Below are 23,515 nucleotides of genomic sequence, written 5' to 3' on the forward strand. Positions count from 1 at the left end.
GTTTCAGTTGTAGAAGGTAAATAAATTCCAGATACCAGGGCCTCCACTTGGGATGCCAGGGGGCGTGGCTGGCCTGCAAACCACCACAGGCCCCTCGCTCAGGCCGCCCCACGCCCCAAGGGAACTCCCACCCTGATCCGGGACACCCTTCAGGGCAAACCAGCTGGCCCCCACCCATGCGCCAGGCCTCTATCTTATCTAATAAAAGAGTAATATGCAGATTGACCATCATTCCAACACACAATATGGATGCCCCCATTTGGTCAAAGATCCTGCCCCCATGTGGATACAAGATGGCCACCACAAGATGGCTAGCAGGGGAGGGCAGTTGGGAGGCACCAGGCCTGCAAGGGAGGGCAGTTGGAGGCGATCAAGCCTGCAGGGGAGGGCAGTTAGGGGTGACCAGGCCGGCAGAGGAGGGAAGTTGGGGGCAAACAGGCTGGCAGGGGAGCAGTTAGACATCAATCAGGCTGGCATTGGAGTGGTTAGGGGGTGATCAGGCTGGCAGGCTGAAGCGGTTAGGGGCAATCAGGAAGGCAGGCAGGTGAGCAGTTGGGAGCCAGCAGTCCTGTATTGTGAGAGGGATATCCGACTGCCTGTTTAGGCCCAATCCCAGTGGGATCGGGCCTAAATGGGCAGTCGGACATCCGTTGAGGGGTCCCAGATTGGAGAGGGTGTAGGTTGGGCTGAGTGACACACACCCCTGCCCCCGTGCACGAATTTCGTGCACCGGGCCTCTAGTCTATATATATATAAAAGTCTAGGCGACAGCGACTGGCTGACCAGCTGACCAGCCGGTAGCTGTGACGCGCAATGACCACCAGGGGGCAGATGCTCAATGCACAGGCATGGAAACATAGAACAGACTGAATCTCAGAGGGAAGGGGGCAGGAGGGGGGCTGGAAGAGATTAACCAAAGATCTTATATGCATGCTAGAGGCTTGGTGCATGTATTAGTGCACTGGTGGGGTCCCTTTGTCTGGCCTGTGCCTTCTTGCAGTTCAGGATCCCTTGGGGGATGTTGGAGAGCCAGTTGTGGTCTGATTTCCGCAGGCCAGGCCAAGGGACCCCACTGGTGCACGAATTCGTGCACCAGGCCTCTAGTATCCTCCTATACAATAAAGAGGTAATATGCAAATTGACCATCACACCCTCACAAAATGGTTGCCTACGACCAGGCCGGCAGGGGGCTTAGTGAGGGACAACCAAACGACTGAACTGCAGGCTGCGTGGGGGTGACCAGGCTTGCAGGGGGGTTAGTGAGGGTCGACCAAATGACTGAATAGCAGGTTGCGTGGGGCGACCAGGCTGGCAGGGGGTCCCTTCATCCTTCCTTCCACTCTAAAAAAATTAATGGGAAAAATATCTTTGGGTGGAATTAACAAAAAATAAAAATAAATAAGATGTCATGAGGATGTGTTTGGGATTTTTTTCTGAGATGGTGCCTAAGGTTAGCAAATAGGCAGGACCCTGGATACTTTATTTTTGCTTCAACCAAAGTAGCTTTATAAATTGGTCTTCTTTGGAACATTTCACTAGAACTAAAAGTTCCATTGCTTAGGAGGGCTATATGTATCCACACACAAAATTAAAAAAAATATATAGTTTTATTGATTTCAGAGAGGAAGGGAGAGAGAGAGATAGAAACATCAATGATGAGAGAGAATCATTGATTGGCTGCCTCCTGCACGCCCCCTACTGGGGATTGAGCCTGCAACCTGGGCATGTGCCCTTGACCGGAATTGAACCCGGACCCTTCAGTCCACAGGCCGATGCTCCATCCACTAAGCCAAACTGGCTAGGGTCACACACAAAATTTTTAATCCAGAATTCTGTTTTAAATCATATATATACATGTTGGGGCGAAAAGTGGGTTTATAGTTGTGAGTACCCAAAACACAGTTTATTCTTGTATTATTAATTATTGTATTGTTTTCCATATGAACAACTGTAAACCTACTTTTGCCCCACTGTGTATATCTTATTTTTAACTTATTTTCTTGAGATTTGAGTACTGACTAGTTTTGTTTTAACTTATTTTAAAAAAAATATATTTTATTGATTTTTTACAGAGGAAGGAAGAGGGATAGAGAGTTAGAAACATCGATGAGAGAGAAACATCGATCAGCTGCCTCCTGCACATCTCCTACTGGGGATGTGCCCGCAACCAAGGTACATGCCCTTGACCAGAATCGAACCTGGGACCTTTCAGTCTGCAGGCCGATGCTCTGTCCACTGAACCAAACCGGTTAGGGCTTAACTTATTTTTTTAGAAACAGGAAGGGAGAGAGAGAGAGAGAGAGAGAGAGAGAGAGATAGATAGAGAGAAACATAAACATCCATGTCAGAGAGAAATATCGCTTGGTTGTTTCTCGCATGTGCCCCAACCAGACTGGGGATTGAACCCACAACCTGGGTATGTGCCTTGACGGGAAATCAAACCTGCCACCTTTTGGCGTACAGGAGGATGCTCCAACCAGCTGAGCCACGCTGACCAGGGCTGAGTGCTGACTAGTTTTTACTCTCTTGCAGTTGACAACACTTACTACAAAGAGTCAGAAAAAGAAAATCTGGTGCAACAGTCCATTCCCTCAAATGCTCGTTCTGCCCTGGAAGTCAAGGGAACCACCTCAAGAAATACTCCATCTCTGCCTCAGAGGTAAGATTGTTTCAGGGTCAAAAGTGGTGGTTATATATTTTTTAAAAATCTTTATTGTTCAGATTATTACAGTTGTTCCTCTTTCCCCCCCCCCCATAGCTCCCCTCTACCCAGTTCCCACCCCACCCTCTGCCCTTACCGCCCCCGCCCCCCCCCCCCCGACTATCCTCATCCATAGGTGTACAATTTTTGTCCAGTCTCTTCCTGCACCCCCCACACCCATTTCCCCCTGAGAATTGTCAGTCCACTCCCTTTCTATGCCCCTGATTCTATTATATTCACCAGTTTATTCTGTTCATCAGATTTTTTATTCACTTGATTTTTAGATTCACTTGTTGATAGATATGTATTTGTTGTTCATAATTTTTATCTTTACCTTTTTTTTCTCCTTCCTCTTCTTACAGAATACCCTTTAGCATTTCATATAATACTGGTTTGGCGGTGATGAACTCCTTTAGCTTTTTCTTATCTATGAAGCTCTTTATCTGACCTTCAATTCTGAATGATAGCTTTGCTGGGTAAAGTAATCTTGGTTGTAGGTTCTTGCTATTCATCACTTTGAATATTTCTTGCCACTCCCTTCCGGCCTGCTTCGTTTCTGCTGAGAAATCAGCTGACAATTGTATGGGTGCTCCCTTGTAGATAACTAACTGTTTTTCTCTTGCTGCTTTTAATATTCTCTCTTTGTCTTTTGCTCTTGGCATTTTAATTATGATGTGTCTTGGTGTGGTCCTCTTTGGATTCCTTTTGTTTGGGGTTCTGTGCGCTTCGTGGACTTGTAAGTCTATTTTTTCACCAGATAGGGGAAGTTTTCTGTCATTATTTCTTCAAATAGGTTTTCAGTATCTTGCTCTCTCTCTTCTTCTGGCACCCCCATAATTTGAATGTTGGTATGCTTGAAGTTGTCCCAGAGGCTTCTTACACTATCTTCATATTTTTGGATTCTTTTTTTCTTTTTGCTTTTCTGGTTGGGTGTTTTTTGTTTCTTCATATTTCAAATCTTTGACTTGGTTCTTGCGATCCTCTGGTCTGCTGTTGGATCTCTATATATTATTCTTTATTTCAGTCAGTGTATGCTTAATTTCTAGTTGGTCCTTTTTCATATCCTCGAGGGACTCACTTAATTTATCAGCGATTTCTAGAAAATTCTTGAAAAACCTTATAACAGTTGTTTTGAACTCTATATCCAGCCGTTTGCTTTCCTCCATTTCTTTCATTTGTGATGTGTTTCTTTGTCTCCGCATTTTGGCTGCTTCCTGTGTTGATAGAGTGGCTTTGTTTGCTAGGTGTCTTATAGGGCCCAGTGGCTCAGCCTCCCCAATTACCTGTGGTGGACACTCTTGGTGCACCCCTTTGTGGGCTGTGTGCACAGTCTTGTTGTAGTTAAGCCTAGATTGTTGTTGGTATCACTGGGAGGAATTGACCTCCAGGCCAGTTGACTGTGAAGATCAGTTGTGTCTATGATGGGAGAACTTCTGTGCTGGAGACACCCTTATGGGGCAGGACTTGCTTCAGTGGGGCTTTGGTGCTCACTGAGTCTGCCCCCTGAATGTGTCCCTTATGGATCTGAGGAGTTGTAATCTGAATGGTCCCACTCTGACCACTGGGTACACTGGCTCTTGGATCTCCAAGGAGGTGCAAATTTAGTTCTTCCTGAGGCCACCCAGAAGGAACTATGGAGAGATCTGCAGATTCCTCTTCTTTGTCTGGGGTTTGGAGGTGCCCAGATGAGGCCCAGCTGTGAAGCAATGCAAGCTGCTGTGGAGCCTTGGAAGTTCTGGGGCTCTCTGACACAGCTGCAGTTTGTTAGGTAATTTTAGATTGCAAAGGGCCAGGCCATTCATATGTAAAAGCCTCTTCGCACAGCTGGGGTGGAGTTCTAAATTGGGTGGGGCGGGGTCTCAGGGAGTCAACAGGGCGGAGCAAACAGCCCTAAGAGGCCCCCGGATCTCAGTGTCCCACAGTAATCGCTGCAAGCACCTCTGAGAGAAAGTCGCCCTTGAGTTCCGGCCCGATGCCAGACAGTCCAGTGTCCCCTGTATGAGTCTGGGTCCCCAGAGTCTTGCCTGGAACTGGAGTTCAGAGCAGTCGGGAGCTTGTGTCTCCCTCCCGATTGAAAAAGACAACTGCTTCCTCAGTTGCCAGCCCTTGTCCTCATGCGCGCCTCCATACCTCCGCATTTTACTTCCGTACCTCCTCTGAGTCTCAGTGTGCTTTTCTCTTCCCTTCTAGTTGTAGAATTTCCACTCAGCCAGCCTTCCTGTGGTTCTGGATGATGTCCGTTTTGTCTTTTAGTTGTAGTTTTGAAGTTTTACCTATGCCGCCATCTTGGTTTCTCTCCAAAAGTGGTGGTTATATTAATGATGTTCAAAGAATAGTTTCCTGGACAGAGCATCTACTAGGTGTGCTATACTTTATTAGACTCTTTATGTTACTTCATTTAATCTTTGTAACATTTATGAGATGTAGGTAATATGTTTCATTTGTGATAATGGTTCAGAGGTTACTAAGTTATTTGACTATGGTAACTTTATTTCAGAGCCAGGATTCAAACTGATCAGTTTGGTTTCCAAAGCCGTTGCTGTTTGCACCACGAACACGAGTTGCAATTTTAGATTTATTTTTATGGCTATTTGACAGAATTTTTTTTTTTTTTTACACCCCATTGTAAATAAACTTTTTAAGGGCAACTATAATTTATCTCTAGTCCTTAACAGTGTCTGGCTGGAGCAGAAGGTCAATAAATACTTGATGAATGAATGAATGGATGGGTGGGTAGATTAATCTGCAATCTTTACTAGCAATCTCAGAGCTTTCACCATCTAATAATTAACCACCCCTGCAGAGTTTAAATTGCAGGACTATTAATTGCTTTATACTTTGGTGTCACCTAGAATATCTCAAGAAGAATGGTAGAGTATTTATAATATTATTGCTCAGAAATAATGAAATTACCTTTTGCAAAGCCTTATGCTGGCATAAGGATATCACTTTTGAGGATATCACGAGCTTATACTAATCTTCTCTGGTAAAGAAGCCCATTTTAATCAAAGAATTCTATGAAATCTCAACCAGATATGTATATATCACAGGCTGAAGAGATTGCTATTGGTTGATTCAGTGGTTTCTGTTCCATGTTTAGATTGTGAAGTAGGTCTATGGAAAAGAGACCCAGTGTCCTATAGATTCCTTCAGAATCCAAGAAGCTGTTAGTGGCTTGGCTTTTCTGTTTTGTATGTGTATATGATTACAAAAATGGTTCCTCATCCTGACTGAATTCTAGAATGCTTTTTGGAAATGATGGTATGATAGAAGATATCTTCTGTCAGAAGATCTGCCTGAAATTTTTTTTTTCTTAGGGGCATGTACCCTCAGCTATTCAAAACCTTAGTTTATTGAGAATAAGGAAGCTAATTGTAAGAAAGATCCAAATGAGATAATATGTACTTTGTAAATGATACTGCGTTATGAAAATGCATAATAAGCCTGGCATTTTTTTTTTTTTTTTTTTTTTTTTACTTTTCTCACTTATGAAAGAAGGAATTCTGCTAGGTGATTGCCAGTGCCTTAAAAAAATATCAGCTTTATTGAGGTCTAATTTACAAGTACCAATGCATTTAAATACTAATATTTATGATGAAATTTTGAAAACTATCAGTAAAACAAGAGATTAGACGTTTAGAGTTGAAATAATACCACTAAACTTTTTATAGCCCTTTGTAGTTTGACATACTTTCACATTTCTGAAGAACATTTACATATCTGTAGGAGATATATTAATTTCAGATAAATTTTTGTCAATTCCTCTACCATAGAAGATCTGTTAGACTCTCTGCTCAGAAAGCTTTGGCACAGAAAGAAAAACACCATGTGAAAACGAAAGCCAAGAGATGTGCTACTCCTGTAATCGTCAGTGAAACTCCACCCTCCAAAAGAATGAAAGTGTAAGTAGCCACAGCTTTTGACAGTTGGCATAGGTTTTACCTCTGTTTGCTCCTGAGGTTAATAGTAAGCAGAATATATGGTGTTCTTATTTTTATCAGTTAGGAATGCATTTTACCTGTTCAGCTAGAGTGGTTTACAGACTAGTTACTTATTTGTTTCTCAGAAGTTTGCTGTTGGCTTTGGTTCAGTGGTTGAACGATGCTAGGGCATCATCTCTGTGAGTCAGCTTTTCTTTCTTGCTGCTCCTCAAGATGGCTGCTCTGTTTCTTAGCTTCTTCCTTGTGTTTGTTGCCTCGTTCCCACAAGATAGCTGCTATGTCTCCAGGTGTCAAGAGAAGAAGGAGGCAAAGGAGGAGGGGCAGCACCACCGTATCACAAAAGTAAAATATTTTCCAGAAACTCTTGTTATTATCTTAGTTGCCCAATTGTGTCATGGATCCCTCCTAGTTGCAGTAGAGACTATTGATGCAAGTATAATACTTTTGCCTTTTCCCATTGTTGCCCCAAACAAACTTGGAGTTCTGTTAATAAAAAAGAAAATGGAATAGATATTGGGAAGGCCACCAGCTGTCTGGCATTTGTGCATTTGATGATGAACAGTTGGAATCCCTCTTATCCTCTTGAAGCTTCACTAGACAACTCTTACCTTGACTTCTATTAGTATTCCTAAAGTTTACCTGTTAGAGATGATCTGATAACCACTAGTTACCTACTAGTAGAAGAATCTTGTGGTTGAAGTATGCTTGTTGTCTCAGAGTGAAAATTAAAGTCATGCGATAGATTTGGGGAGGAGGCTAGAGCAGGGTATAATTTAGGGAATTAAGAGGATATTTTTTGTTCTTTTGAACTCAAGTTCTAATCAAAAGAAGTCAGAAGAAGAGGAAGATGGCATTGCTCCTCGTCAAGATACTTCTGGAAAGAATGAGTCTTCCCCAGAGAAAGCCAAGGACAGACGTACTATGCCTTGTATACCACCTGTAAGGTATGCTTCTTTCCTAAATTTAAAACTGAGTCAATAGAGGAAAACTGCAAATGGGTACATCTCCAGTCTATTTGTTGTACGTAGAGCTTGGGAAACTCCTGAGGCTATAACCATGGTGAGGTGAATTGTTTTATAACCGGGTGAGCACTCAAGTCTTAAACATTGGGAAAAATATATTATTAAAGCAAATTAAAAGAAATATAAAAGGAAAAAGTAAAGGTTCTTACTATCCAACTTGAATGTTTTTATTTCGCCAAGCTCCCTCCTGGTTTTATTCAAGTAAAATACATATTTTCCCAATCAGTATATAAACAACCTTTGGCTTTGCTTTATTCACTCACCATGAGACTTTTATTTATTTACTTTTCTGTACTACTATAAAATCTTTACATTTATCCTCTTTTGGTAGATTGTTAATATTCTCATTATATTTAAACATTTTCTGTTGAAAATGCAGTTTCTAATTTTTTATTATAAGTAGTGAACATCTTTATAGGCAGAGCTTTTTCTTTAGCGTAATCTCAATTACTAGTTTTATGGGTATTAATATATATTGCCAATTTTATTTTAGAAAAGAAGATATAAATTTACAGTGCCATCAGTTTTAAATATTATTATTTCCTTGTCTCATCTGCATTGAATGTTTTTTTTTAGTTTTTTTTTATATATTTTATTGATTTTTTACAGAGAGGAAGAGAGAGGGATAGAGAGTTAGAAACATCGATGAGAGAGAAACATTGATCAGCTGCCTCTTGCACACCCCCTACTGGGGATGTGCCCGCAACCAAAGTACATGCCCTTGACCGGAATCGAACCTGGGACCCTTGAGTCCGCAGGCCGACGCTCTATCCACTGAGCCAAACCGGTTTCGGCTGCATTGAATGTTTTTACTTTAAAAAATGTTCCTGCCACCCTAGCCAGTTTGGCTTAATGGATAGACCATTGGCCTGCGGAGTGAGAGCTCCCAGGTTCGATTCCGGTCAAGGGCACATGTCCGGGTTGCGGGCTCAATCCTCAGTAGGAGGAAGTGTGCAGGAGGCAGCCGATCAATGATTTTCTCTCATCATTGATATTTCTATCTCTCTCTCCCTCTCCCTTCCTCTCTTTTTTATTTAATCAATAAAAAATATATTAAAAAAAAAAAAGTTCCTGCCCTGCCCTGTGCAGCTCAGTTGGTTGAGTGTTGTCCCGTGTACCAAAAGGTGCCTGTTCGATTCCGGTTAAGGTGAACCCCGTCATCAGGGTGAGGGTGGGAGGCAACAGATCGATGCTTCTCTCACACATTGATATTTCTCTCGTGCTCTCTTTCTCTTTCTTTCCCTCCCTGCTCTCTCTAAAATATCAATAAAAAATGTTCCACATTTAATTGCTATATTGTTGGTGGCATTTAATTATTTTAATTTGTATTTACCTGATTGCTGACAACATTATATTACTATTATTGTAACATCTTTTCCATATTTCCTCTTGGGTGAATTTTCTGTTTCCTTTTCTGTTTGTTACTAAGAATGGCTACTCTAACTGGAATGTTTACTATGTGTCAGGTACTCAGAAACATTATCTTATTTAATAGTCACAAACATTCTGTGAAGATGAGTATATTCCTCATTTTACGGTGGAGACACCTCAGACTCAGGTTAAAGTCATTTTCTCAGGATCACATAGGCAGAAAATGAAATGACAGGGCTGAGATTTGAACTCTTTGGCTTTACTCCTAAGTCTGTTCTCTCACACAGTATATGTTCTGTATATATTATTAACCTTTGGCCATATTTGTTGCAAAGATTTTTCCCATTCTAGTGGCATTTTAATTTTAGCCTTTCTGGTGGTAGAAAGCTAATCAGGACATAGTCCAATTTGTGGATCTTTTGGAACATCTTGTCTGTTTTAGCTATTTTTTGAAAATTTGTTCAGTATTTAGGTATAAATTGTGCATCTGGATTATTTTTTCCATAGGTGATCTAATCAAGTTTTTTGTTTGGGTGATTGTATCACAGGTTTAAAATCTATTGTATCACAGGTTTAAAATCTAATCTATATAATGCCTTTAGATTATTTTGAACCATTGAGCCTCTTTCTCCTCTCTTATCTCCTTTATTGATTTGCCCTTTAGACAGAAACTTCTAAAAAGTACTGAGGAGCAAGAGTTGGAGAAGAGCTTGAAAATGCAGCAGGAGGTGATGGAGATGCGGAAAAAGAATGAAGAATTCAAGAAATTTGCTCTTGCTGGAGCAGGTCAGCTTGGCTTTGGTTAAGTCTGATTTACGAGGGGGTGCTTCTCATATTCTTGGTAGGGTTTTTTTTAAGTCTCTATAGCAAAAGAGTCTTTCTTAGTCAGTAGTTGGCATAAAATAATGTTTATTTAGAAGGCTGGTCCATTCCAATGATCATTCCCTAGAACATTTTACATACATTGACCCTTTCTTAGAGCGAAATGTTTCTTCTCTAACTAGAAGTCACACCCATCTTTTGAGACCTTTTCCCATGAGGACTTCCTTAATTTCTTCAAGTAGAATTGATTTCTCCCTCCTTTTTCCTCCTAATTCTTTTTATTTATAAGTAGAAAAAGAAGGACTAGGATTAAGACAGGAGATAAAGCAATTGGGCAGGCCAGTTGTTTTCCCATTTTATCCTTGGTAGAGGAAGAGGAAGCGGAATGAATTCAGTTGTGGCTATGGAGGAAAAGTATGACTGAGGGAACTGAAGGATCAGAGCTCTGCTTTGCTCTTGCATGGTTATTGGTGGAGTTGAAACTATAAAGCCCTGCTTACTGGTTGAAGGAAGCACTCCTGGAGTTTATAGTGTTTCCTTCTTAGAGATGTTTAGTTAAGTGTGCCTTTTTAAAAAAATATATTTTTATTGATTTTTAGAGAGAGAGGGGAACATTGATGAGAGAGAAACATTGATTGGCTGCCTTCTGCATGGCCCCCACCTCAGATCAAGCTTGTAGCCTGGGCATGTGCCCTGACCAGGAATCAACCAGTGACTTTGTGGTGCATAGGTAGCTGCTCAACCACTGGACCACACCGGCAGGGCTAGTTAAGTGTGATTTTAAAGTCAATTGGGAGCTTTGCCTATCAATAATATTCCAGCTACTCATTGTCTTCAGACCTATGGCCACACCTGGGAGATGGGATTTTTCTCCCTGTCCTACCTCTTTAACTGTTGGCCTCTGACCAAAGGGCCTCAGCTCCAACAGTACTCAACTCAATGAATAAGGCACATATATTAGTGTCCTTAGGACTGTTTCAAATATTGGGTTATATGTAAACAATGAACAAAGTTAGATCCATGGCAATAGAAAGACCAAAAAGACTGGATAAAGGGAGATTTACTCATGTTCTCTGTTCTTAGTGTAACCTGAGTGTTTTGCTCTGCTCCTCATTCAGGACAACCTGTGAAAAAAACAGTGAGCCAGGTAACCAAATCAGTCAACTTCCACTTTCGCACAGATGAGCGAATCAAACAACATCCTAAGAACCAGGAGGAGTATAAGGAAGTGAACTTTACATCAGAACTGCGAAAGCATCCTCCATCTCCTGTAAGTTGATGGACTAAGTGAATATTCCTCTTACTAATTTAGTGAGGATTTCAGCTGTAATATTTGTGGTCACCACTTACAATAATATAATTGAATTAAGATCTAAATTCTCACTTTGCCTCCTGTTAGCTCTGTGATCTTGGATAAATTACTCTCTCTCTGGGAACCATCTTGCTAAGTTGCTGTGCAAACTGAATTGAGAATATACACAAAACACATAGGATTATGGGTGGCAAATCATAAGCACAGGCTTGATACAGCTTGTGCTGTTACAAAATTCTTGAAAAAGTCTTGTTTGCAAAGCTGTGTACAAAATATGATTATCATTTATGGGGAAAATGGCTTTGCGGTGACCACTCAAATCCTATGCAGTTTTGTTACTGGAGCACTAACAAAAACAGTAACAATCCTAAATAAAAATTCTAGTACTAAGAATCTCTACTTGCAATTTCAATCATCATTATCATTTGTTAAAGTCAGTCTTTCAGTCTTAAACCCTGGGTGTGTTCTTTCTTTGAGATGTAGGTTCTGGAAAAGTGTTGTTTTCAGTCAGAGACCAATTTAATCAAAATCAGTGTTCCAAGGAGTAGGCTTCTTCACTCAGTTTTTGGGAAGGGTGTATAAGAGTCTGATTCAGACTTTTACACACCTGACCTGATCACTCCCAGAGTCCTAATCAATTTTTTAAAAAATGGATTAGGGATAGAGAACCTTTTAAGCTTTTTTGGTTCATTCTTATCCTAAGAAGATTTGCTCTTGATTGCTTTAAAACATTAATATACTTGTAAAAAATCACTTTATATACTATTGTAAAACAATTTGCTAAGTGCTAGATTATTTCTTCCTTTTTTTTTTTTTCCAAAGATGGGAATAGACTTAAGAGTAATTAAGTTATAATCCGTGCTCAAAGACTGACAGACTTAAGAGTAATAATCCTGGTTTTACATAAGCTCTTTTCCTTTTGATTCTCTGCTGAATGTGTGACTTGTGGTACATCTGAGCTTCTCCAACGTTTCATTTGGGGAACAACTTCTTTCTTTACAGGCCCGAGTGACTAAGGGGTGCACCATTATAAAGCCTTTCAACCTGTCCCAAGGAAAGAAAAGAAAATTTGATGAAACAGCTTCTACATATGTACCTATTGCACAGCAGGTCCAAGCCTTCTATAAAGGAACCCCTAACAGATATCACTTGAGGAGCAAGAAGGATGATATTAGTAAGTTTCTTACCGATATCATAGCTGGCTGGAGTCTCCCCTAGAATTCCTTTTGCTGAATCTTAGACACAAATTTGCCTTTAGTTGATATCCTAATGTTTGAACTAAAGTATGGTATGTACCTATATGCAGACAACTAATTTATTGTTGAGCATTTCCTCTAACTACCCAGAGCTGTCTCTTCATTTATACCTATCAATCACCTTGATCCTTCTGGTCAGTAATGGGCCAAGGGGAAGCAAAGATATTTTTGCTATATATCTAAGTGTCATGGTGCATTTATTTATTCATTCAAGGTTGTTGTGTGCTTTTTCTTCAGTGATTCAACAAGTTTCTTTTACTACTACAAACCAAGTACTTTGTTGTGTGTTGAGGGTATAGAAGTGAACAAAATGGACTTGGTGCTACTCAACATCAAGTTCTAATTCGGTGAGAGAGATGAACAAATAGTTCATCACAAATTATTGTAAGTGCTATGAAAGTGAAAGGAGATGTCAGAGTTAAAAGATGTGGGAGATAGGTAGAGTGTGCCAGCATGCTAAGAAGTTCCTGGCAGAGAAAGAAGTTGAAAATAGAGGAGAAAAAGAAGATAATCAATAGTTAAATCCCTGCACAGGCAGGTAGAGGAGGAATACTTATCATAGCTCTCATTCTTTGAAAGGAGGATGGAAGAGTGAGAAGAATGAGTGCAAATGCTGGTGGGTGTATACTAGTAGATTTGGTGGTGAATTCTCATTTGATAGAATTCTAATAGTTTCTATTTTTTATGAAAATAATTACTATAAGAAGGAAGGTAAAAATGTTTGAAAAATAGTGGTATAAAATAGTTGTCCAGCGTATAAGGCTAACATTATGGATAAAGCAGAATCTGGTCATTTTGCCTTTGAAGGTCTCAGTTTTTTCTGCCCTTATGTAGGCATTGTTTAGTGCTATGTCAGGTAGCCAGACAAGCTTAATACTGTTTATTTGTCAAATTTTATATTAATGAAAATAATAAAATATCTTTTTTTATCCTAATGGAAATTTAAATATTAAACATGACTTTTCAAATAATATATGACTTTTAGACTCTGATATCTCCTGCTCTTATAATCTCAGACTCAGATATCTCCTGCTCTTATAAACTCAGACAAATTACAGAAAGTAATTTTTATTTAAAACTTTTTACAGTGATAGCTATATAATTGTTATTTATATACTTGAAGGCTGGCTTCTTTATAAAAGAAATAGATTTGGTTTCTACCTTCTTATCTTATGTGATAAGATATAAATTAGAGAACTCATTTTACATAATAAAACTGACATGGTTGCCCCTGACTCAGCAAATCAGTATTTTCTATGAGTAGTAATGGTCTTTTTTTTGTTTTTTGTTTTTGTCTTTTTATTTTTATTGAATTTATTGGGGGAACATTGGGCGATGGTCTTAATATTGATGCTTTGACATAGTTTTTTTTACTTTGTTCATTTAACTTTCTGTCCCAGGTAGTCTTGATACTTTGATATAGATGCTTATAGGGAGCTTATAAAATTGGGAATTATTACTTGGTCTTTAGAAAGGCCTTATTTTAAAAGCTGGAATAAGTAAAAATCTTACTTGTCATTAATAAACAAAATAGTTGGCATTGCCGATAGAAAGGCAGTATAGGCCTGTGCAGTGATAAGGAATTCATCAGACATGGGTGTTTTTTTTGTTGTTGTTGTTTTTTTTAATATATTTTATTGATTTTTACAGGGAGGAAGGGAGAGGGATAGAGAGCTAGAAACATCGATGAGAGAGAAACATCGACCAGCTGCCTCCTGCACACCCCCTACTGGGGATGTGCCTGCAACCAAGGTATATGCCCTTGACCAGAATCGAACCTGGGACCTTCCAGTCCGCAGGCCGACGCTCTCTCCACTGAGCCAAACCGGTTTCGGCAGACATGGGTGGTTTTTAAATTCAGAAGATAATAGTAGAGTTTAACAAAAGGCTACCGTCATCATACCCCTCAGTAAAGAGTGATAGGGAAGAAGGGACTGCATATTTGTCAGGTTGACTGATGTGAACTGAGCTGAATCTGGGCTGCCAAGATGAGTTAGCACCTACAGGTAAATGGGGTCTTGGGGAGCCAGATGAATGTCTCTGATCTCGGTTTACAGCTCTGTTACCCACCAAATCTACTGTGGCCAAGATTGTCACAGAACCACAGACTCCTGTGTTGCAAACCAAACAGCGCACAAGGCCTGTGACCTGCAAAAGTGCAGCGGATCTGGAGGCCGAGGAGCTCGAGAAACTGCAACAGTAAGTACCACTGGCAGTGTTTGAGGAAGAGTTTAAGAAACTGCCTACTCTCTTTTCAGTTCTATAAGGGGACAGTTGCTATTTTTCATGCCATGGGAATTTACGGCACTTGAGTTATCAGCTCTGTAGGCTGTGTCCCTGCCTCTATGACAGTCTTGAAAGTGGGAATATGGAGATGTCCTGGAGTGTAAACTGGTAAAAAGCTAATGCAGAGGTTGGGGTGGGAGAACTTAAGATTCCAATTAGGGAGTGTCCTCTGGGGTTAGTTTAGGTAGATCCTACTCTTTCATGGCTGCCCAAGGGATTGTTCAAGGGAGGAAACTGGAACTTAATGTGGTTAGCACTGGAGTTTGTCTCCTATATCCTCTTCCCATTTCTTTTTGTACTTCTTTTGAGAAGGGGGAGCTTCCCCTGTGAAGAGAAACCCCAATCATTAAAGTGGTGGGAATGTTAGGATTTTCTTATTCTTTGCTCTAGAGGTAGAAATAATGGCTATGGAGAGAAATTTTGCTCTGCATGATGGCTAAGCTTAATGATTATTGTTTTTCTGTTTGGCCTACTTGGTTGTTTATGTATTTTTTTTAATTATTAAAATTTTTGGGGGGATGGCATTTAAATTCTCACCTTACAGATATAAATTCAAAGCAAGGGAACTTGATCCCAGAATTCTTGAAGGTGGGCCCATCTTGCCCAAGAAACCACCTGTGAAGCCACCCACTCAGCCTATTGGCTTTGATTTAGAAATTGAGAAAAGAATCCAGGAGCGCGAGTCAAAGAAGAAATCAGAGGATGAACACTTTGAATTTCATTCCAGACCTTGCCCGACTAAGATCTTGGAAGATGTTGTGGTAAGAATGGTTGAGGCCCTGCATGCTGACAAAATTGTCCTGCTTATGGACCACATATCCACCCACTTATACATATTTGAATATATACTATGATCAGGGCATCATGTTAGGAGTTGTAGGTGATAAAGAGACATATCAGAGGTGGATTTTGTTCTCAGGAAACTTCAAGTCCAATAAGGGAGACAACATATGTTTAAGTAATATAAAACGAGATAGAAGTGTTCAAAGAGAGATGGCAGTTAGAAGAATTATAGGAATTCAAAGGAGATAATGATTTCTCCCAGGTAAAAGGTACAGGGAATGATTTTGGGAGGAGGAAGCATTTGACTTCATCCTTGACAATATGGAGTAATAGTCATCCTCATCATGTTGTCATGTCACTGTTGTAATAGCTGACACTCTCAGTATGTGCCAGGCACTGCCCTAAGCCCTTTTCATATATTAAGCCATTCATGTTGACCATGGCCCCTCCAGGTGGTTTAGTCTAATTATCTCCAGTTTTAGTTAAGGCAGTTGAGGCGCAGAGAGGTTAAGTAGCATTCCTAGGACACTTAGTTAATAAATGGTGGAGCAAGGATAATAATTCAGGCACTTTGGCTCCAGAGTCCATGATCCTAAACTGTCATTATATTGCTTCTCCATTACAAGGTAGAATTTGTACTTGTAGAAATGCAAATCAACTCACGAGGCATTCCAGGCAGTGGGAGTGACAAAAAAAGCCTGAAGGTGGAAAACGGGACAGCTACTGGAAACAGTGGGTCAGTTAAGCTGGAAAAAGGAAGTCTGTATATTAAGAGGAGCAACTAGAAACTAGATGTGAAAAGTGGGTTACTTTTATTTTGATGGTGGGGAAGAGATGCCACAGTCCAAGAATAAGTAATGGAGTTCAGCACCGGCTTAAGTGCAAAGATGGTTTTAGATGAATTTCCATGCAGATGAGGAAGCACCCTCTTCCCTTGGTTTGGATCTACTTATGTTCAGATACTAAGAACATTGTTCCCCGGTCCTCTTTCTTGTTTACCCTTTAGCATCACCATGGTTTCAAATGAAACTGTTCACCAGTGTATATTACCTTCAACTTTTGTTTATTCTGTTTCCTTAGTACTAAGTCAGAAGCAATTTGAAGTTATATTTTCCAGGCTTTAAAAAGCATGATAATGCTTAGAAATGGTTCTTCCCCTCTTCTTATGCGATGTCTTTCAGTTGAGAACTTTCTGTATGAGACCTCTTTTCTATTCATAGTGGTTGTTATTTATTTTCTTTTTCCTTTTTTTTTTTTGGTATGATTCACATTTATTATAATGTCAAACTCTGTTACACAAACTTTATTTTATTTTACTTTAAAATAATTCTTTATTGTTGAAAGTATTACATATGTCCCTTTTTCCCCTCATTGACCCTCTCCAGCCTGCCCCACCCTGGCCCCCAGCCTTCACCACCCTATTGTCTGTGTTCATGAGTTATGCATATATGTATGCAAGGTCTTTGGTTGATTACCTCCCACCCTCCCCCCGCCTTCCCTCTGAGATTCCACACTCTGTTCCATGCTACCATGTCTCTGGATCCACTCCATTCATCAGTTTATTTTGTTACTTAGATTCCACATATGAGTGAAATCATGTGATACTTGTCTTTCTCCGACTGGCTTATTTCACTTAGCATGATACTCTCCAGGTCCCTCCATGCTGTCTCAAAGAGTAAGAGATTTTCCTTCCTTCCTTCCTTCCTTCCTTCCTTCCTTCCTTCCTTCCTTCCTTCCTTCCTTCCTTCCTTCCTCCCTTCCTCCCTCCCTCCCTCCCTCCCTCCCTCCCTCCCTCCCTCCCTCCCTTCCTTCCTTCCTTCCTTCCTTCCTTCCTTCCTTTCTTTTTTCTGCTGCATAGTATTCCATGGTATAAATCTACCACAGTTTTTTTATCCACCCATCTACTGATGGGCACTTGGACTGTTTCCAGATCTTAGCTATTGTAAATTGTGCTGCTATGAACATAGGGGTGCACACATTTTTTCTGATTAGTGTTTCGGGTTTCTTAGGATATATTCCTAGAAGTGGGATCACTGGGTCAAATGGAAGTTCCATATTTAACTTTTTGAGGAAACTCCATACTGTTTTCCATAATGGCTACACCAGTCTGCATTCCCACCAGCAGTGTTTCACAAACTTTAAAGAAAATCTTCCAACTCAAGGACTAGTCTGTAAGAGCTGTGCCACCGTGGTCATTAACTGCTGAGCAAACAGTGTTCTGAATAGAGCAGGGGAAATGCAGACTTCTATGCAGACTTCAGAATCTTAGCGCCAGATGGGCTCGCTCAGTGTTTTCATTCACACACTAGAAAACTGAAGCCCAGAGAAGAAAATGACTTTCTCAAGGCTTCTATAACATTCATTTGGCACTTTGCTTTTAATAACATCTCCCAAGCACCTGGCTTTCCCCCCTGCTACAAGTTTTTTATTTTTTTTAAAATTTAATTCACATACCACCCTTTCAATTTTTGCTATATCCTTGTATCTCATACACCAGTGTTGACTTGATATATTCTTAAAATCAACTCATTTTTAAAGTGATTTTAAAGGAAACATTTAAATCATCATGTAAATGGAAAACCAGTACTTTTTGCCATAAATAGCAATAGTTGCTACTACTTATATACAGCTTATTATGTGCCATGTTTTATTCTAGACTCTTTATAAACTTAATTCTTATAATAACTGTAGGTGGTATACGTTATTGGTAGTATTATCCATCCATTTTATGGTTAGGAAATATAGAGGTTAAATAACTTGCCCTAGATAACAAACTAGTTATTGCTAGAGCTAGGATATGAATCTAGGTAGTATGGTTCCAAGGTCCATACGCTTGGAGCATCTATATATATAAAACCCTAAGCGAACGGAGGACCGCTGGTCATTGTAACGCACACTGACCACCAGGGGGCAGATGCTCAATGCAGGAGCGGCCCCCTGGTGGTCAGTGTGTTCCCACAGTGGGAGCACTGCTCAGCTGACTGATGGGTGCCAGAAGCCGGGCTCATGGATGGCGAGTGCAGCTGTGGCGGGCGAGTGCAGCGGTGGCGGGTGCGAGCCTCCTTTGCAGCAGTGCTACCTAGCAGGGGAAGGTTGGTGGGGGGTGGGGAGAGTGGGGGAGGGAGGAGGCCGGGGGGGGGGGGGGGGCAGGATGAGCTGGAGCAGCTGGCCTGGGCTCAGGCTCCTCCCCCGCTGCCTGCCGCTTTGCGCCTTACTACATCCCTGGGGGCAGGGGGGGGGTGATGTAGGACTGCTGGTTTCGGCAGTCTGACATCCCCCGAGGGGTCCTGGATTGGGAGAGGGCGCAGGCCAGGCTGAGGGACCCCACTGGTACACAGATCCGTGAACCGGGCCTCTAGTTCTTGAATAAAATAGAAGGTTCTTAAGAAAATATGTAATTATTAAAAAGACTATCCCATCTAACATCCTCTTCCATATCACCAGTCATACCTGAACTCCACTTTCAGAAACATTGATTTAAGATATTGGCTTGGCAGTTTGTTGTGCTTTGGAAATAACTCGGGAGAAGTGTTAATTGGAGAAGGGTGACTAGAGTTCATTAGGAGTTAGTTGAGATCTTAGAGTAGTGTTGTACCAGGTATGCCTTGTTGAGAATTCTGGATAAACAAATCAGCAAAGCACTAGGTTAAACAAGTATGCAACTGAATTGAAGTGCTATGCTGCAGGGAAGTGTTTGCCAAATCCAGCTGGTTCTCAGAATCCTCTGGGGATCTTATTACGTAAACAGATTCCTGGGCCCCACCCCTGGAGCTTTTTATTTGTTAGGTGCAGTAAAGATTAGAGAGAGCCCAGTGAAGAATTTAGTGTCTGACACACTAAAGCAGTCACATTGTTAATAGTAATAACTGTTTTATTGCATGCATACATTGTACCGAGTGGTGATTTTTTTTTTCTGAGTGTTTTATGTAGATTATCTTATTATAACTCTTAAGAGGTAGGTTCCATTTTTATACCTATTTTTCGGATGAGGAAAGAGACACTCAGAGGTGTCTCGTATGCAGAATCAGAATTTGAACTGTCATCTTTTTAAAAAATATGTTTTTTTATTGATTTCAGAGAGGAAGGGAGAGGGAGAGATAGAAACATCAATGATGAGAGAGAGAATCATTGATTGGCTGCCTCCTGCACGCCCCCTATTGGGGATCGAGCCCACAACCTGGGCATGTACCTTTACCAGGAATTGAACTGTGACCTCCTGGTTCATAGGTCAACTGCTCAACCACTGAACCACTCCGGCTGGGCTTGGTAAGCACTATCATCCTATCCCACAATGCTGTTATCATTGTGAATTTTGGCAAACACAGTTTTTGAGTTTGATGCTAGCTATTTTCAGCTCTCCCAAATTTCCAGTGATTTCACTTCAACTGATGGTTTTTAGAGAAGCAAAGCATAGGAGACGTTAGATGTATTCTCTTTCACTCTTCTTTGTTTTTTTAGAAAGGGAAGCTCTGGAAGAGGAATGTGGCTTGCCCATTTTTGAAAGTTGTTGGCAGAACTGAGATTAGGTCTCTTAATTCTAGTCTTGGACTTTTATAATAGCACGGAAGAGCCTGCCTTCCAGAGCCCAAATGCATCTTGTCTGTCTGCCACCATTGTTCCCCATTCATGTCCTCTGGGTGCTTAAGCTGCTTTCTCTGTCTCCTTCTGGTGTTTCTCAGGCTCTCCCACCTGTGGTTGATAGGTGGCAAGGAGACAGCGGGCTTGGGCAGCAGTGGGCCATGAGGCAGAGATGAAATAACGGCTCTTGGGAGAGAGGTGGAGTGATGAAAGCCTTGAGCTCCAGGGTGTGAAATGGGAACTTGTTGCCGACATCTAGTGGGAGAGCTGGGGCACCACAGAGGTGGATATGGTGTCAGTGAGACCAGTGAGTAATTTTAGCAGTGATATTTTAGGGATGACTTGGGGAGACCAGCACGATTTCACCCCTACCCCCTCTTATCCCTGAAATAACATTGCTTCACAGTAATTTCCTAACTGCTCTGGGACAGGCCTGAGATCTTGTCCCAGGGGACTTGGGGGCATATCCTGCCTTACAGAGACATGCTTACCCCCATTATACTTTAGCTGTATTTCTGCTATATTTCTTTATAGCACTTGTGAAAACCTGGAAATAATTGATTTATTACTTTTTCATTCTCTTTCTCCCACTAGAATGTGAGTTCCCTGAGAGCAGGGGCCATGAATATCTGCACTGTTCACTTCTGTATCCCTAGAACCTAGCATCACAGCATAGGCACTCCAATATTGGATAACTGAGTGAGGGACAGTACAAGCTGAAATGCTCTCGCCTGTGTTTCTAGCCTGTGGTAGACACTGGGAATTCAGAGATGGAATGTGAAACAGCCCTGGTCCTGAAAGCTTTCAGTCTGGCTGGTAGAGCAGATTGACATATAAACAAATTAATCAACCTTGTGTTCATTGGACAATTACTTCTTGTAGGTTCCTTGGAGAATGCAATTGGCAATATCCCTGCCCTTAAGGAATTTATAACTAAAAAAACGTAAAATGGCAAAACAAGAAGCCTTTTTTGTTTCTAAAAACCCAGTTTTCTTTTCTTAGTTTCTGACTGAGCCCCCAGTTGGCTTTGATTGCAGTGAAGAATGGGGTGTGGGTGGATGGTTGCTGCAAAGTTGATTTTCATAAATCACCTTTCCCTCTCTCCAAACTAATTATGAGGATTGATCCCATTGGTAAACATCTTTTTCATGGCTGACTTGTTAGAGGTTTCCATTGCTTTTCTTAAAAAATTTTTTTAAAAATTTATTTTAGAGAGAAAGGAAGGGAGGGAGGGAAAAAGGGGGGTAAAGAGAGAGAGACATTGATTTATTGTTCCACTTACTTATGCATTCATTTGTTGATTCTTGTATGTGTGCTGACCAGCAACCTTGACACACAGGGATGACGCTCTAACCAATTGAGCTACCCAGCGAGGGTCTCCATTGCTTTTCTTTTAAAATGCATATGTCTCTGTTGGGTGGATTTAGAGAGAGGGAAAAAAATAGGAAAAGAGGCATTATTTTAGAACGAAATGAGTCCTCAGATATTTATTTCCAATACTTTGTTTAATGAAAAGAAAACAAATAATCTGAGGTCTGAAGGCTATGTGATGCACCTAAGGTTATAGCAATTGGAATCAGAGTTGGGTGAATACAGATTTCTGGCTCCTTGTTCAGTGTTCTTATTTCCACATGCCATGGGTGTGTTTAGGCAAGAGGCTGGTGTCCACTTGTCTAGGATGTTGTACAACAACAGATTTTGTTGTTTTAAGGTAAGCATTATTTGAAAATCCCATTTCATGGACTTTTGTCACTCAGATGACAAATTCTGCTATATTGGATTTCACTATGCTTGAGATCTTGGCTTTATTTAGGAAACATAAGAACTTTCACACCAGAATGAGTATTCCCTTTATAGTGGTCACCATAGGAGGGTATACATTTTTTCCAATGATTGATATTGTGCAAAACATTTTGGAAAAGCCACTTGTCTTAAATCCTGTGGCACAGTCTTTTGGATCTCTTCAGGGATGGCAAATCTTCATATTTCAAAGATTAATTTGCTTTTAGAAGCTGGTCTAAAGTCATTTGGAACTAGAACTTCAGAGTAGTCCACATTAATAGGCCTGGAAACAGTTTTGTTTAATTAAAAGTACAGATTGAGTTACTGCCTTGCTTGGTCCCAAAATTGGCTTTGAAAGCCACTCAAGAAAGATATTCCAAAGATGTTTTGAGCAGTTGCAGCATTGTTGGGAGTAAGGAGAAGTCTCTCAAGATAGAAATTTGAGTCCAAGGTATAAATCCTGTTATTCTTACTATATTCATCCAACAAACATTTGCTGAATGTTTGGCTTTATACTTGCCAAGGTTAGGGATTGATGAAATGCAAGTCCCCACTCATGGGGCACTCATAGGCTCACACAAGCAGATGAACATCTAAATAAACAAGTGCAATGAAGTTCTGTATGTACTGTGATAGAACTGGACACAGGGAGAGAGGCAGCATTTCTGTAGGTTCTGGGAGTTTGAGGATCTATTGAAAGGCTTTATAAAGAAGAGATGCTTCTGTGGAGGCTTGAAAAGAAGGGTTAAGTACTTCAAAGCAGCTGAGAGAGAGTGCACGAGAAAAGGCATTGAGTTGAAAACCAGTGTTAATTTTGGCAGTTGCCAGTAGTTCATTCATGCAAGGAGGGTCGAGAGAGAAGACTGGAGAGTCAGGCAGGGTATCAGATTATGAAGCACCTTGTACTTCATGCCAAGGCATTTGTTATACTGTTGTAGGTAAACAGTAAGAGGGAGCCATTAAAGAATTTTAAGTCAGGAAGTAATATATCAGATGTGTTTTGAAAAATAATTCTGACTATATACAGAGGATGGATTGGAGGAATGAGATGAGAGCTGAAAAGCCTTTTAGAAAGCTGGTGAATGTTATAGGCAATTGATGATGTGGCCTGTGGTAAGGTGGTGAAGAGTTTAGAGAGGAGGCAGAGTAGAGAGCTGATGGGCAACATTAGCATGTGAGAGAGGATTTTTAAAAATTGATCTGGTTATACACTTCATTCAAAACAGCAGCCCAAGAGCTAACATTTTGTAGTTAGTATTAATTGCCAGATTTGTGATAGAGTTTAAGTGCTTATGAAATGAACATTTAAAAAAAATTGTTTTTGAGGGATTGGGGTATAGAAAAGAAGAGAAACATCAGAACATTGGCATTAGTTTGTTTTCTGTTATCAGTAGTATTTTTCATAAATTCAAATATAAGATTTTGATGAATTCTGTTTTTACTGAATATACAACTCAAACTAAGTCCTTAGTATTTGCCTCTCTTCTATTGTGATATTCCACCTTTGGAGTGCTACTGCAGATCTGGTATGCCTTTGTCTTAGATGGGTAAATAACGACATACTGAAACACTAGCTTTTTTTTGATTCCTGGTTTTGTGAACTTCCCTTTAAGATAAGGATTTAATCTTAACTAGTGGAGATTGTCCTAGGATGTCTAATT

The 23,515-nt window shown here is 40.6% G+C and overlaps 1 protein-coding gene across 1 annotated transcript in view; it reads left to right on the forward strand.

Moving 5' to 3' along the window:
- TPX2 (TPX2 microtubule nucleation factor) overlaps positions 1–23,515 on the forward strand; it is a 55,766-nt gene that overhangs the window by 23,757 nt on the left and 8,494 nt on the right. The window contains exons 5-12 of the mRNA XM_054724424.1: positions 2,533–2,659; positions 6,475–6,603; positions 7,458–7,586; positions 9,700–9,821; positions 10,976–11,127; positions 12,172–12,343; positions 14,483–14,624; positions 15,256–15,472. Coding sequence (XP_054580399.1) covers positions 2,533–2,659; positions 6,475–6,603; positions 7,458–7,586; positions 9,700–9,821; positions 10,976–11,127; positions 12,172–12,343; positions 14,483–14,624; positions 15,256–15,472 — 1,190 coding nt within the window. The remainder of the gene's footprint in view (positions 1–2,532; positions 2,660–6,474; positions 6,604–7,457; positions 7,587–9,699; positions 9,822–10,975; positions 11,128–12,171; positions 12,344–14,482; positions 14,625–15,255; positions 15,473–23,515) is intronic.

This window comes from Eptesicus fuscus, chromosome 12 (assembly GCF_027574615.1).
Source record: "Eptesicus fuscus isolate TK198812 chromosome 12, DD_ASM_mEF_20220401, whole genome shotgun sequence".
In the NCBI taxonomy this organism is placed as follows: Eukaryota; Metazoa; Chordata; class Mammalia; order Chiroptera; family Vespertilionidae; genus Eptesicus; species Eptesicus fuscus.